The following is a 16,078-nucleotide window of genomic DNA, read 5'->3' on the forward strand; positions in this document are numbered from 1 at the left end:
TAGCTTTTTTGAGATATAGTTCACTGAACACACGATTCACCCATTTAAAGTACACAATTCAGTGGGTTTCAGGGCATCTGCAGAGCTGTGCACCCACCCACACAATCAGCTGCAGAAAATTTTCATCACCCGCCCCCCACCGTCGCCACCACTTAAAAAAACAAGACATCCTCATCAGCAGTCACTCCCCATTCCCCTCAAACCTCCAGCCCTAGGCAAATACTAACCTACCTCTCTCTACATATTTGTCTACTCTGGACATTTCATGTAAGGGGAATCGCACAGTACGGCTTCTTTTATGTCTGGCTTCTTTCACTTAGCATATTTTCAAGGTTCATCCCTGTATCAGTATTTTGTTCCTTTTCATGTACCAAATAATATTCCACTGTATGGCTATAACCACACCTTATCCATTGGTCAGCTGATGGATATTTAGTTTTTTCCCCACCTTTTGGCTACTGTGAATAATTCTGCTATGAATGTTTGTGGATGAGGTTCTGGGTGAACACGTTTTCATTTCTCTTGGGTACATACATAAGAGTAGAATTGCTGACTCCCGTGGTAACTCTGTCTAACCTTCTGAAGAACTGCTGGGACTATTTTACAAAGCAGCTGCACCATTTTACATTCCCACCAGCAGCGTATGAGGATTCTAATTTCTCCACATCTTTGCCAATTCTTGTTGTTATGTCTTTCTGATGACAAACATCCTAGGGGGTGTGAAGCACCGCGTCACTGTGGTTTTGTGACCGCACTTGTTGATGCCCCACTGTTAGGGTATTGATCACTCTACTCCACCCACCTACAGTTCTGCTTCTCACTCTACACATCCTACCAGTTCATCAAGATCCAGCTTAAATGCTACAGTTTTCTTGGCCCAGGTGTGACAATCATCTCCAAACTCAATTCAAACAACGCCGAGCATGGCTTCAATTTACACTTCCTGCAGTTACAGGCTTTTTGGCCTACTGTGTCCTCTCTCTCCAACCAGACTAGACTGTTGGCGCCTTAAGAAGTGGGGAGTGGTCTCACATTTCTTAGTGTTCATTCGGGAAGCAGCCTATCAAATAATTGATACTTCGCAAACGTTGGCTGATATGACTTAACACAGGAGCTGAGGCTGGAATCAGGGGAGGTAAAAATGAGGGAATGGGCATTTCGGATCCTGAACAAGGGAGGAGCAGAAATAAAGCCGCGGTCAGTCTCCTTTCTCACGGGAACTATAGTCTCTTATGTGGAAGACAGAATTCACGAATTTGATGTTTTATACTAGCTTAGCCTTTTTCTTCACTGTGAATCTCCGCTTACTCTCAAGCCTAGTCTTGAAGTCAACAGGGATATAGGGACAATGAACCAATCATCTTGTTATTGTGTCTCCTCAACCTTTCCATCCAGCACAAGATTCTGGGTGGAAACCTCAGGATGGGGATGAAGGTCTGGATTTATCCCTTCGAGCTTTGACAGACTCCTCCCACACACTCAAAGCATCAAGAATTGGAGTGTCCCAGTGTGAACGACATGAAGAAAGAAAATCCAGTCCCCAGTGAATCAAGAGAAAGAACTGCTGAGTCCAAGGCCAACTGACTCAGAGTCACAGAAGACTGGGAGTCATTAACTTCAGTTTCTTGTACCTTTATTTTGCCCAGCGGTTATGGAGGCTCAGATTCAAAGCAAACTGTGTTAGACTGTGGCTACTTGATCCACAGAACAATTATTTCAAAAACTGCTGACGAGTCAGGAAGAGCACAGTACAGTTGGCAAGTATTGTTAAATGAACGTGTTCTAGTATTCAAAGTTGACAGAGAAGGCCCATAATGGAAATGCAGCAAAAAACCGTCCCTGCATCTGACCAGTGGGTCTCCCTCTTTCCCTGCAAAGATTCTGCTGGGGCTTCTAATATGCCTCTCAGATCAATAGCAGGAACCATGAGCTGCTGACAACAGAACTTATACAAAAATAGCTCCTCTCTCCTGTGGCCACGTGTGCTGGCCTTATGCTTCTAATGCACGTTCATGAGCAAAAACTGCACAAGAATTTCAGCAAAATTATTTGGCTACCCTAGGACTCAGTGGGTAAAACGAATAAACCTTAGCACTTTAAAGAAAATCCTTGAGGAAGCAACTCCTTGTCCAACTTTAACATCCAAACCCCTTAATCGTCAAATGCATTACCATAGGCAAGATCATATCACCACACCCTGGATGCCCACACCTGCCCTTTCCCTCTAACAGGTGTGAACAAGGACCCAAACAAGTGAAATAACCCAAGAGCACAGCTTCCGGCACGGAAAGGAAGGGAGGTATTTAATCAAAAGGATCTATGGTATGGATAAAAGTGGAGGCTAGATGTTTCTCAAAGCTGTAGGGGAGCCTCAAGAAGTCTGATAAAGAACAGCAACTTCTGATACATCTAAGTGCAACTGGCTAGAAGAGGAGAATGGAATGAAAAACAAACATCAATGACATCCATGAAAGGACAAGTCTCAGGGAGCTGGCGGAACTTTTAGCATGGAAGGAAGTCGTCAGAACCAGGCCATACTCACCTTCCATTTTAGAGCCATAAAGAAACCATCCATAAAGGAGGAAGGATAATCTTCTTCACATGAAGCAAATGATGACTTGGTTTAAGTGATCCTCCCAAGATGCAGAAGCCTGTCCAGACCCCAGGTCCCCCTCCACTGTGCATACACCTGAGCGAGGCCGTGTGCTGCATCATGCTACCCCTCATCCTTCTCCACACGTGATCTGACCTTGAACTTACACTTCAGTCCAGAGGTGTGTGCCTCAACAGCTTACCAAGCTAAGCGACTCCAGGTCAAGCCCTGATAGCAGATGAACATATTGTGCGGTCGCTTTATGGCATCAGAGAGATCAAAGGTCATGACCATTTTAGCTCCACAATCTATAACATTTGGGAGAAATAAAATGGTTTTAGATCATTCTACTTATTATATTGCTGTTTTCCAATCACTGCTTATATTGAATACGGTCACTGTGTATCCATAAGGAAACAGACCTTTTACATACTGATCTCCACAGCCAGCAATAAAACATTATAAATTAGTAAGGAAACTTATATAACAGTCTTTCCTCATGGAAATTTTCATTGGGCTGAAAATTACACCCTGATATCCACCGAAGCACAGACCACCTCGAGTGGGATTCTTTCTCACTCCTCTCACTAAATTAGCCTAAGCAGCCCTCCTCCCCACAAAGGACTCCTACCTTTCCTGCTAGCTCTGTAAGATATTCTCTAGAGGTGGCAAAAAAGATTTAGCTGAAAGGATCCAGCATTTTTCTGTTAATTGGAAAAATGCATTTCCACCAAAACTTTGGTAAAACTCTCTTTCCCTATACTATATGTTGACAGTTCAAGACCAACACTGTGGTGGTTAATTTTATGTGTCAACTTGGTTAGGCCACAGTTCCCAGACATTTGGTCAAACATTAGTCTGTTTGACTATGTTTACTGCTATGAAGGTGCTCTTTTCTAGATGAAATGAACATTTACATCAGTAGACTTGGGTGGGCCTCACCCAAGCAGTTGAAGATCATAAGAGAAAAACATTTGACATCCCCACCGAAGAGAATTCTGCTAGTAGAAAGCCTTCAGACTCAAAATGCAGTATTTTTCCCCTGGATCTCCAGCCTGCCAGCCTACCCTGCAGATTTTGGACATGCCAAGCCTCCACGATTGCATGAGCCAATTCCTTAAGATAAAAATCCCTCTCTTTACATACACACACACGCACGTGCGCGCACACACACACTCCATATTGGTTCCGTTGCCCTGTAGAACCCTGACCAATACACTCACCTAGCCCACCTTCTGACGAAACAGACCTGGACCTATCTTTCAGAGTTCGAAAATCAGACCTGCTTAAGTGCCTAAACAGAACTCCACTTCCAGGCTAAAAACCCGAAACCACGATGCACAACTGCTAATTTGAAATTTCTGTATCTGCCCCAAATGCCTGGCATCTCAAGAAGTTGTCAGAGTCCTGGTTCCTTCAAAAGGGAGCCTTCAGTGAGATCTGCAGAATGAATGGTGATGGTATAAAATGGATTCATTACACCTGGAGGGGAGGAGAAAAGGCCAAAAGAAAGTCAAGGAGAGATGACACACTAGGCATTAACTGCATTGCTCAAAACTGAAATAAGTCTAAGGAGCCACTGTTCTCCAAGCCAAGGCTCAGGTTCACAAGAAGACGACGAAGACATGAGGAAACGTGGTAAGAAAAGAACCTGAGCTGGTTTGGCTCCCAAGACTCTTCCTCAATCCCAGAATCACCACTCCACCACTGAGAAAAGGCAGCCGAAGAAGGCAGAAACTCCCTTTTCTTCCCTCTGACTCTACCCAGGAGGACTTCCGGGCTGAGGTTATTCTTACCTGGCCATCTGCTTGTAGGCTTCCTCGGCCACAGCGAAGATGTGAGGGTCCATATCCCCCATGTTTTGGCCACTGTAGGCATAGATGACATCTTGGCCATAGATTGGCAGCTGTTCGTAAGGATTAATGGCAACAAGCACGATCCCTGCAAACAGAAAATGCAGTCAGTTCTGAGAGCACGACGGCCTCGTGACAAGAGCTTTACAGGCCCCTGTTCATGTACATCAGAACTAAAGAAGGAAAGAGAACAGAATGAGTCTTAACCAATCACTCAACTAAATCTAGATGTATGTGTTTATCAGGCACTCTGCTAGGCCCTGATGGAGAAAAGAATGACAGGCCGGGCCTCCAAATGCCCTAGAGCATGGAATAAGCATAATATGCACGGGGACGTGCACACACACACACAAACACGCATGCACAAATGCTCAACAAATTGAATTCATAAAATACACACGTACAGAGTGTTGCAGGATCAGAAAGAAGAGGGTACTTAACCCGGCCAACAGGTGTTAGGCTTAAAAAAAAAATCTCAGAATTAAAATCTAAAAGAGGGACTATTAATTTCTCATTTGTATGTGGGCTGTCTTAACTAAAATACAAACAACTTGTGAACAGGAAATACGATTTACACATCGTAATGGCAAATCTCGGCTCAGCCGGTTACTTTTTATTTATTTATTTTTTAACATCTTTATTGGAGTATAAATGCTTTACAATGTTGTGTTGGTTTCTGCTGTATAACAAAGTGAATCAGCTATACGTGTACATATATCCCCATATCCCCTCCCTCTTGCGTCTCCCTCCCACCCTCCCTATCTCACCCCTCTAGGTGGTCACAAAGCACCAAGCTGATCTCCCTGTGCCGTGCGTCAGCTGATTATTAATTGTGTGACTTTGCCAAATTACTTAACCTCTGAGTGCCTTAGTTTCCCAGACTGCAAAATGGGGATAATAATTGCATTTCCCTGGTTATCCTGAGGGTAAAATGATTAATAGAGAGAACATTCACACCATTCAGACTTGCACAGTAAGCACTGAGTGTTGGCTATTTTTTATTGTCTCACATCACACTATATCATGCATTATCTTTCACTCCACTGTTTTTCCCATCTTGTGTGCCCAAAAGGACATATTGCAATGGTGGACTCAATAACTACATGTTGAATGAAGAGTTAGCAAATCCTCTCACCCTGAAGATCTTTTACGGAAGGGCAAGGTAAATTGATATTTGAGAATGTGAAGAGCGAGAAAAAAAACAAATTCAGTATTCAAGATAAGACAAATTCATGCCTTTTTCTTTCACATAAACATATTCTGGATCTCAAGGGAACCACTGATGGGTACCAAAAATGTGAGCTTTTCCAGTCATCTGGGGAAGAGAAGGCAAGAATGCAAAGGGTCCCTGCCAAGATGGGAGAGCACCTACATTGTGCTCCCTTCTGGTGTGTGAAAAGAAGCATAGTCAAGAGAATGAGAAGACAAGCCACAGACATATCTGATAAAGGACTGTTACCCCAAATACACAAAGAACTCTTAAAACCCAACAGTAAGGGAATAAACCATCTAATTAAAAAACAGGCAAAAGACCTAAACAAACACCTCACCAAAGAAGATACAGAGATGGCAAATAAGCATGGGAAAAGATGCTCCACATCGTAAGTCATTAGGGAAATGCAGACTGAAACACCAATGAGATACCACTATACACCTATTAGCATGGCCCAAATCCAGAACACCGGCAAGGTCAAATGCTGGAGAGGATGTGGAGCAAAGGGAACTCTTATTTCATCACTGGTGGTAATGCAAAAGGGCACAGCCACTTTGGAAGCTCCTTATGAAACTAAACATAATCTTACCATATGATCCAATAATCACACTCCTTGGTATTTAGCTAAAGGAGTCGAACACATATCCACACAGAAACCTGCACGTGGATGTTTATAACAGCTATATTCATAATTGCCAAAACTCAGAAGCAACGATGTTCTACAGTAGGTGAATGGACAAACTGTGGTACATTGAATAATGGAATATCAGTGTTATAAAGAAATGATTTATCAAGATATGAAAAGACATGGAGAAAACTTAAATACATATTACTAGGTGAAAGAAGCCAATTCAAAAAGGCTATACACTGTGACTACACCATATGATATTCTCTAAAGGCAAAATTATAGAGACAGTATAAAAACTCAGTTGTTGCCAGGGGTTTAGTGGGGAGAGAGGGACGAACAGGCAGAGCACAGATGACTTTTAGGGCAGTGAAACTACTGTTATGATACCATAACGGTGGCTACATGTCATTATACATTTGTCTAAACCCGCAGAACACACAACACCAAGAGTGGCCTAATGTGAACTATGGACTTTGGGTGATAGCGATGTGTCATTGTGGGTTCATCGATTTTAACAAATGTTTCACTCTTGAGCAGAATGGTGATAGTGGGGAAGGCTCTGCATGTGTTGGGAAAGGGGTTATATGGGAAGTCTGTGTACCTTCCACTCAGTTTTGCTCTCAGCCTAAAATTGCTGTAAAACGTAAAGTCTATTAAAAAGGGAAAAAATACGAGAGAGAAGGAGAGAGAGAGAAAGAAACGTGAAACTTAATAAACCACATTGCCCAAGTAAAGAAGAAAGGGCAAGGAGAGGAAAAAGATAAAGACAAAGTCCTCTCCAGATGAAAGTTTTCCTGAAAATACAACCTGGAATGAAAAATAAGGCCCAGAACTGAGAAAAACTCCAATTAATAAGAGAATTCTCCAAGTCATTCGCCGTAAAAACAGCCTCTCATGTTCTACTGGTTATTGAGAGTTGTCTAAAACGCTAATTCATCCCATTCAAATTTTGATATTTTACTCTGAGGTCACACATTTTCCTAAAATGTCTCAGCCCCCTCCACAGCAGGTAAGAGTGCTTCTTGATGACTTAGAATTCTGCGCTACATCAGTCACTCTGAAGGCTGAAGCTGGAAGAGCCAAGGTACGCTTGGATAGATGCATGCAGACACCCGGACCTCTCTTAGAAGGGATGCCTGTAAAAAGCGAAGCTGGTGGTCATTTATCCCTTTCTCCAAAAAGGGAGATTTTCAAAAATCTTTTTGAAAAAAAAAAAAAACCCCACTTACTGAGGGCTTCTTTCAAATAAAACTCTCACTAACAACTGGGGGAAAGGAGCTTTGGGAAACTCCCTCAAGCACTGAAATCAACATGGTATTTCCAGCTCCCGAAATCTGGCATAGAAGCTCACCCTAACTTAGCAGCCAGCTGGCCAATTCCAAACCAAAGTGGGATATCACAATGAAAAGAACCCTGACCCCCTGAGGGCTCACCTAGGATCACAGATAAGACCAAGGCACTGAAGGACAAATGGGACAACCCCCCACAAAGAAGCCCTCAGCTGCCTCTGCAAACAGATCCTAAAATGCTTTGCCCCTCAAACTAGGGTTCTTGTTTTCACCATAGCACTTAACAATAGTCTAAAAAAGAGAAGCCAAAATGTGGGATGGGGGAAATTGAGAAATTTCAAGAAAAATGTGAGAGAAATTTTAGGACATTTCTTTAAAGCATCTGTCATGGCACATAAATCATACCAATGTTTTCTTGGGTCAGTCTCCCAAGACAATAGAAATAAAAACAAAAATAAACAAATGGGACCTAATCAAACTCACAAGCTTTTGCACAGCAAAGGAAACCATAAAAAAGAAAAGACAAGACAACCTACAGAATGGGAGAAAATACTTGCAAACAATGCAATCAACAAGGGCTTAATTTCCAAAATATACATAGAGCTCATACAACTCAACAACAGAAAAACAGACAACCCAATCAAAAAATGGGCAGAAGACCTAAATAGGCATTTCACCAAAGAAGACATACAGATGACCAACAGGCACATGAAAAGCTGCTCAACATCGCTAATTATGAGAGAAATGCAAATCAAAACTACAGTGAGGCACCACCTCATACCAGTCAGAATGGCCACCATTAAAAAGTCTACTAATAACAAATGCTGGAGATGTATGGAGAAAAGGGAACCCTCCTACACTGTTGGTGGGAATGTAAGTTGGTGCAGCCACTATGGAGAACAGTATGCAGGTTCCTCAGAAAACTAAAAATAGAATTACCACATGATCCAGCAACCCCACTCCTGGGCATATATACAGACAAAACTGCAAGTCAAAAAGATACATGCACCCCTATGTTCATAGAAGCACTATTTACAATAGCCAAGACATGGAAACAACCTAAATGTCCATCAACAGATGAATGGATAAAGATGATGTGGGGTGTGTCTGTGTGTATGTGTGTTTATGTATTTGTGTGTGTGTGTATGTGCGTGTGTATATATATGAATACTACTCAGCCATAAAAAAGAACGAAATAATGCCATTTGCAGCAACATAGATGCAAACAGAGATTATCATACTAAGTGAAGTCAGAAAGACAAATACCATAAGATATCACTTATATGTGGAATCTAAAATATGGCACAAATGAACCTACCTATGAAACAGAAAAAGACTCACATATGTAGAGGACAGACTTGTGGTTGCCAAGGGGGAGTGGGGTGGGGGAGGGATGGAATGGGAATTTGGGGTTAGTAGATGCAAACGACTACATATAGAATGGATAAATAACAAGGTCCTACTGCATAGCACAGGGAACTATATTCAATATCCTGGGATAAACCAGGATATAGAAATTAACACAACATTGTAAATCAATTATATTTCAATTAAAAAGTAAATTTAAAAAAGCATTTGTCATGGTTTCTGATCATGAATTCAACAAATATTCATCATGCACATGTTTGCACGTGGGCAAGTGAGAGGGTCAGACAGAAAGGCAACCCTTTCTCAAGCAGAAAACAAAAACATGCACCCGAATGTTCACTGCAGTTTATGATAGCCAAGACATGGAAGCAACCTAAATGTCCATCGATAGAAGAATGGGTAAAGAAGATGTGGTACATATATACAATGGAATATTACTCAGCCATAAAAAGAATGAAATAATGCCATGTGCAGCAACATGGATGGACACAGAGACTGTCATACTGAATGAAGTAAGTCAGACAGAGAAAGACAAATATCATGATATCGCTTATACACAGAATCTTAAAAAAAAAGGGTACAAATGAAGTTATTTACAAAACAGAAACAGACTCACAGACTTGGAGAATCAACTCACAGTTACCAGAAGGAAGTGTGGTGGGGAGAGATAGGGGGTCTGGGACTGACACGTACACAATGCTATATTTAAAATGGATAACAAACAAGGACCTACTTATAGCACAGGGAACTCTGCTCAATACTATGTAACAACCTAAAGGGGAAAAGAATTTGAAAAAGAAGAGATACACATATATGTATAACTAAATCACTTCGCTGTACACCTGAAACTAACACATTATTAATCACCTATACTCCAATATAAAATAAAAAGTCAATAAAAAACAAAAACAAGCCAGCTGTACATTTGCATCAGTGCGCTCCACAGTGAGAGCAAACGCCTGAGCTGGCACATTGGGGTGGATTTACTGCTTTCCTACTGATTCCAGGAATGTGCCTGACCATCAAGCCACAAGGTGTGGCCCAATTCTTCCCTGCTTGAGCTGTGATTAACACCAGTCCTCCCACAGAGAGGTATGGCAGCCTAATTAAGCCACATTCACTGACTGCAAACATTTCAAGGGTCTCAGGTGAGAGGCACTTATAATGAGAGTGAAAGTAGGATTCTTAACCACTGGAGTTTAACAGGTAAAGTCTAAAGACTGTAAGCACTTTCAAACACACACAGCCAATAGATACCCCACTTACCACAGTAAGTGTAGATATGGTTGGACTCCAGGAAACGGACCTTTAAGTTATGCAAAACTGCAGGCTCATGTAGATAGCTAAGGGCAGTTAGGTCATTTTCTCCCACCAGGATATCTGGATTCCGCAGGAAGGGAAGCTGGTTGCTTTGGACATCAATGGGGTATTCCCGAATCTAAGGAAAGGCAAGTGACAAACACAAAAAGGCACAGTTATGAAGCATTTAGCCGGTATTCAATGTCCTGTCTTGTTGGCTAGGATGGCTACCCTAACATGATCGTAAGTGAAGATAAATAACACGTTTTAAACAAAGCGAGTTGAACAAAATACCTGTGTTGCCATAAGTGACAAGCTCAGGTAGAAAATTTGCTGATAACATAATCCCAGTGTATCAAGGTAAAAGACTGAATGACATGAGAAATTCAGGAAGCACAGGTAGATTTAATAAAGTGTTCTTCTGCTTCTCAATGCAAATTACTGAGTCTTTAATTCTAGCTGCCGTACTGTTCTTTCTCCCATCCAGGAAAGCTTCTTTGGTTTGCCCAATGTGATGCTGCTGTTTCTTTACTCTCTCTCCCATCATCCAACGCACTCACTTTTTTTTTTTGGATTACCTTACAACTAGCAAACTGCTCTCCATAATTCCATTCAAGTTGTCCACATATTTTTCCCCAACCTAACTGCGAGCAGTAATTTTACTTTAACCTAGAGTATAATAGGAGCTTGAGGGTGTGTGTGTGTGTGTGTGTGTGTGTGTGTGTGTGTGTGTGTGTGTGTGTGTGTGTGTGTGTGTGTGATTAGGGCCTATGACCACACATCGTAAAGTCAAATCTCAAATACAAGGTGTTATCCTTGTACTCTCAGCATACATAGCACTTGGACTACATAAATATTCAAAATATGTTTAGTGACAGGATATATAACTGACACCTGTACACATGTAATTAATACAAAGATGTAATTAAGAACAGTCAGCTCTACCCACCACCAGTCCCTCCCATCAAGCCTCTTAGACAGCCTCATCCACAAGAGGGCAGACAGCAGAAGCAAGAAGAACTACAATCCTGCAGCCTGTGGAACAAAAAACCACATTCACAGAAAGATAGACAAGATCAAAAGGCAGAAGGCTATGTACCAGATGAAGGAACAAGATAAAACCCCAGAAAAACAACTAAATGAAGTGGTGATAGGCAACCTTCCAGAAAAAGAATTAAGAATACTGATAGTGAAGATGATCCAGGACCTCGAAAGAGAATGGAGGCAAAGATCGAGAAGATGCAAGAAATGTTTAACAAAGACCTAGAAGATTTAAAGAACAAACAAACAGAGATGAACAGTACAATAACTGAAATGAAAACTACACTAGAAGGAATCAATAGCAGAATACCTGAGGCAAAAGAACGGATAAGTGACCTGGAAGACAGAATGGTGGAATTCACTGCAGCGGAACAGAATAAAGAAGAAAGAATGAAAAGAAATGAAGACAGCCTAAGAGATCTCTGGGACAACATTAAACGCAACAACATTCACATTATAGGGGTCCCAGAAGGAGAAGAGACACAGAAAGAACCAGAGAAAATATTTGGAGATTATAGTTGAAAACTTCCCTAACATGCAAAGGAAATAGCCACCCAAGTCCAAGAAGCGCAGCGAGTCCCATACAGGATAAACCCAAAGGGAAACATGCCGAGACACACAGTAATTAAACTGAGAAAAATTAAAGACAAAGAAAAATTACTGAAAGCAGCAAGGGAAAAACGACAAATAACACACAAGGAAACTCCCATAAGGTTAACAGCTGATTTCTCAGCAGAAACTCTACAAGCCAGAAGGGAGTGATATGATATACTTAAAGTGATGAAAGGGAAGAAACTACAACCAAGATTACTCTATCCAGCAAGGATCTCATTCAGATTTGATGGAGAAATCAAAAGCTTTACAGACAAGCAAAAGCTAAGAGAATTCAGCACCACCAAATCAGCTCTACAACAAATGCTAAGGGAACTTCTCTAAGTGGGAAACACAAGAGAAGAAAAGGACCTACAAAAACAAACCCAAAACAATTAAGAAAATGATCACAGAAACATACATATCGATAATTACCTTAAACATGAATGGATTAAATGCTCCAACCAAAAGACACAGGCTTGCTGAATGGATACAGAAACAAGACCCATCTATATGCTGTCTACAAGAGACCCACTTCAGACCTACAGACACATACAGACTGAAAGTGAGGGGATGGAAAAAGATATTCCATACAAATGGAAATCAAAAGAAAGCTGGAGTAGCTATACTCATATCAGATGAAATAGACTTTAAAATAAAGAATGTTACAAGAGACAAGGAAGGACACTACATAATGATCAAGGGATCAATCCAAGAAGAATATATAACAATTATAAATATATATGCACCCAACATAGGAGGACCTCAATACATAAGGCAACTGCTAACAGCTATAAAAGACAAAATTGACAGTAACACAATAATAGTGGGGGACTTCAACACCTCACTTAAACCAATGGACAGATCATCCAGAATGAAAATAAATAAGGAAACAGAAGCTTTAAATGACACAATAGACCAGGTAGATTTAATTGATATTTATAGGACATTCCATCCAAAAACAGCAGATTACACTTTCTTCTCAAGTGCACATAGAACATTCTCCAGGATAGATCACATCTTGGGTCACAAATCAAGCCTCAGCAAATTTAAAAAAATTTAAATCATATCAAGCATCTTTTCTGACCATAATGCTATGAGGTTAGAAATGAATTACGGGGTAAAAAGCACAAACATATGGAGGCTGAACAATACGTTACTAAATAACCAAGAGATCACTGAAGAAAGCAAAGAGGAAATCAAAAAACACCTAGAGACAAATGACAATGAAAACACGACGATCCAAAACCTATGGGATGCAGCAAAAGCAGTTCTAAGAGGGAAGTTTATAGCTATACAAGCCTACCTCAAGAAACAAGAAAAATCTCAAATAAACAATCTAACCTTACACCTAAAGAAACTAGAGAAAGAAGAACAAACAGAACCCAAAGTTAGCAGAAGGAAAGAAATCATAAAGATCAGAGCAGAAATAAATGAAATAGAAACAAAGAAAACAATAGCAAAGATCAATACAACTAAAAGCTGGTTCTTTCAGAAGAAAAACAAAATTGATAAACCATTAGCCAGACTCACCAAGAAAAAGAGAGAGAGGACTCAAATCAATAAAATTAGAAATGAAAAAGGAGAAGTTACAACAGACACCGCAGAAATACAAAGCACCCTAAGAGACTACTACAAGCAACTCTAGGCCAATAAAATGGACAACCTGGAAGAAATGGACAAATTCTTAGATAGGTATAACCTTCCAGGACTGAACCAGGAAGAAACAGAAAATATGAACAGACCAATCACAAGTAATGAAATTGAAACTGTGATTAAAAATCTTCCAACAAGGGCTTCCCTGGCGGCGCAGTGGTTGAGAGTCCGCCTGCCGATGCAGGGGACACGAGTTCGTTCCCCGGTCTGGGAAGATCCCACATGCCAAGGAGCGGCTGGGCCCGTGAGCCACGGCCGCTGAGCCTGTGCGTCCAGAGCCTGTGCTCTGCAACGGGAGAGTCCACAACAGTGAGAGGCCCGCATACCGCAAAAAAACAAAAACAAAAAAATAAATAAATAAAATAAAATAAAAATCTTCCAACGAAGAAAAGTTCAGGATCAGATGGCTTCACAGGTGATTGCTATCAAACATTTAGAGAAGAGTTAACACCCACCCTTCTCAAACTCTTCCAAACAACTGCAGAGGAAGGAGCACTCCCAAACTCATTCTATGAGGTCACCATCACCCTAATACCAAAACCAGATAAAGATACTACAAAAAAAGGAAATTACAGACCAATATCACTGATGAATATAGATGCAAAAATCCTCAACAAAATACTAGCAAACAGAATCCAACAATACATTAAAAGGATCATACACCATGATCAAGTGGGATTTATCCCAGGGATGCAAGGATTCTTCAATATATGCAAATCAATCAATGTGATACACCACATTAACAAATTAAGGGATAAATACTATATGATCATCTCAATAGATGCAGAAAAGGCTTTTGACAAAATTCAACACCTATTTATGATAAAAACTCTCCAGAAAGTGGGCACAGAAGGAACCTACCTCAACATAATAAAGGCCATATATGACAAACCCACAGCAAACATCATTCACAATGGTGAAAAACTGAAAGCATTTCCTCTAAGATCAGGAACAAGACAAGGATGTCCACTCTCACCACCATTATTCAACATAGTTTTGGAAGTCCTAGCCATGGCAATCAGAGAAGAAAAAGAAATAAAAGGAATACAAATTGAAAAAGAAGAAGTAAAACTGTCCCTGTTTGCAGATCACATGATACTATACATAGAGAATCCTAAAGATGCCACCAGAAAACTACTAGAACTAACCAATGAATTTGGTAAAGTTGCAGGATACAAAATTAATGCACAGAAATCTCTTGCATTCCTATACACTAATGATGAAAAATCTGAAAGAGAAATTATGGAAACACTCGCATTTACCATTGCAACAAAAAGAATAAAATATCTAGGAATAAACCTACCTAGGGAAACAAAAGACCTGTATGCAGAAAACTATAAGACACTGATGAAAGAAATTAAAGATGATACCAACAGATGGAGAGATATACCATGTTCTTGGATTGGAAGAATCAATATTGTGAAAATGACTATACTACCCAAAGCAATCTACAGATTCAATGAAATCCCTGTCAAATTACCAATGGCATTTTTTACGGAACTATAACAAATCATCTTAAAATTTGTATGGAGACAGAAAAGACCCCGCATAGCTGAAGCAGTCTTGAGGGAAAAAAACGGAGCTGGAGTAAGCAGACTCCCTGACTTCAGAATATACTAAAAGCTACCGTAATCAAGACAATATGGTACTGGCAGAAAAACAGAAACACAGATCAATGGAACAAGATAGAAAGCCCAGAGATAAATCCACGCACCTATATATATGGTCAACTAATCTATGACAAAGGAGGCAAAGATATACAATGGAGAAAAGACAGTCTCTTCAATAAGTGGTGCTGGGAAAACTGGACAGCTACATGTAAAAGAATGAAATTAGAACATCCCCTAACACCATACACAAAAATAAACTCAAAATGGATTCAATACCTAAATATAAGACCAGACACTATAAAACTCTTAGAGGAAAACATAGGAAGAACACTCTTTGACATAATCACAGCAAGATCTTTTTTGATCCACCTCCTAGAGTAATGGAAATAAAAACAAAAATAAATGGGACCTAATGGAACTTAAAAGCTTTTGCACAGCAAAGGAAACCATAAACAAGATGAAAAGACAACTCTCAGAATGGGAGAAAATATTTGCAAAGGAATCAACGGACAAAGGATTAATCTCCAATATATATAAACACCTCATGCAGTGCAATATTAAAAAAACAACCCAATCCAAAAATGGGCAGAAGACCTAAATTGACATTTCTCCAAAGAAGATATACAGATGGCCAAGAATCACATGAAAAGCTGCTCAACATCACTAATTATTAGAGAAATGCAAGTCAAAACTGCAATGAGGTGTCACCTCACACCAGTTAGAATGGGCATCCTCAGAATATCTACAAACAACAAATGCTAGAGAGGTTGTGGAGAAAAGGCAACCCTCTTGCACTGTTGGTGGGAATGTAAATGGATACAGCCACTATGGAGAACAGTACGGAGTTCCTTAAAAAACTAAAAATAGAATTACCATATGATCCAGTAATCCCACTACTAGGCATATACCCAGAGAAAACCATAATTCCAAAAGACAC

The 16,078-nt window shown here is 40.4% G+C and overlaps 1 protein-coding gene across 2 annotated transcripts in view; it reads right to left on the minus strand.

Moving 5' to 3' along the window:
* The window catches only part of MYO5B (myosin VB), a 388,804-nt gene that overhangs the window by 203,597 nt on the left and 169,129 nt on the right, over window positions 1-16,078 (minus strand). For both annotated transcript variants that reach the window (XM_030867905.3, XM_030867909.3), the window contains exons 3-4: window positions 10,211-10,382; window positions 4,390-4,534 (exon numbers count right to left, since the gene is read on the minus strand). In XM_030867905.3, coding sequence (XP_030723765.1) covers window positions 4,390-4,534; window positions 10,211-10,382 — 317 coding nt within the window. The remainder of the gene's footprint in view (window positions 1-4,389; window positions 4,535-10,210; window positions 10,383-16,078) is intronic.

The sequence above is a fragment of the Globicephala melas genome, chromosome 13 (genome assembly GCF_963455315.2).
Source record: "Globicephala melas chromosome 13, mGloMel1.2, whole genome shotgun sequence".
Classification (NCBI taxonomy): Eukaryota; Metazoa; Chordata; class Mammalia; order Artiodactyla; family Delphinidae; genus Globicephala; species Globicephala melas.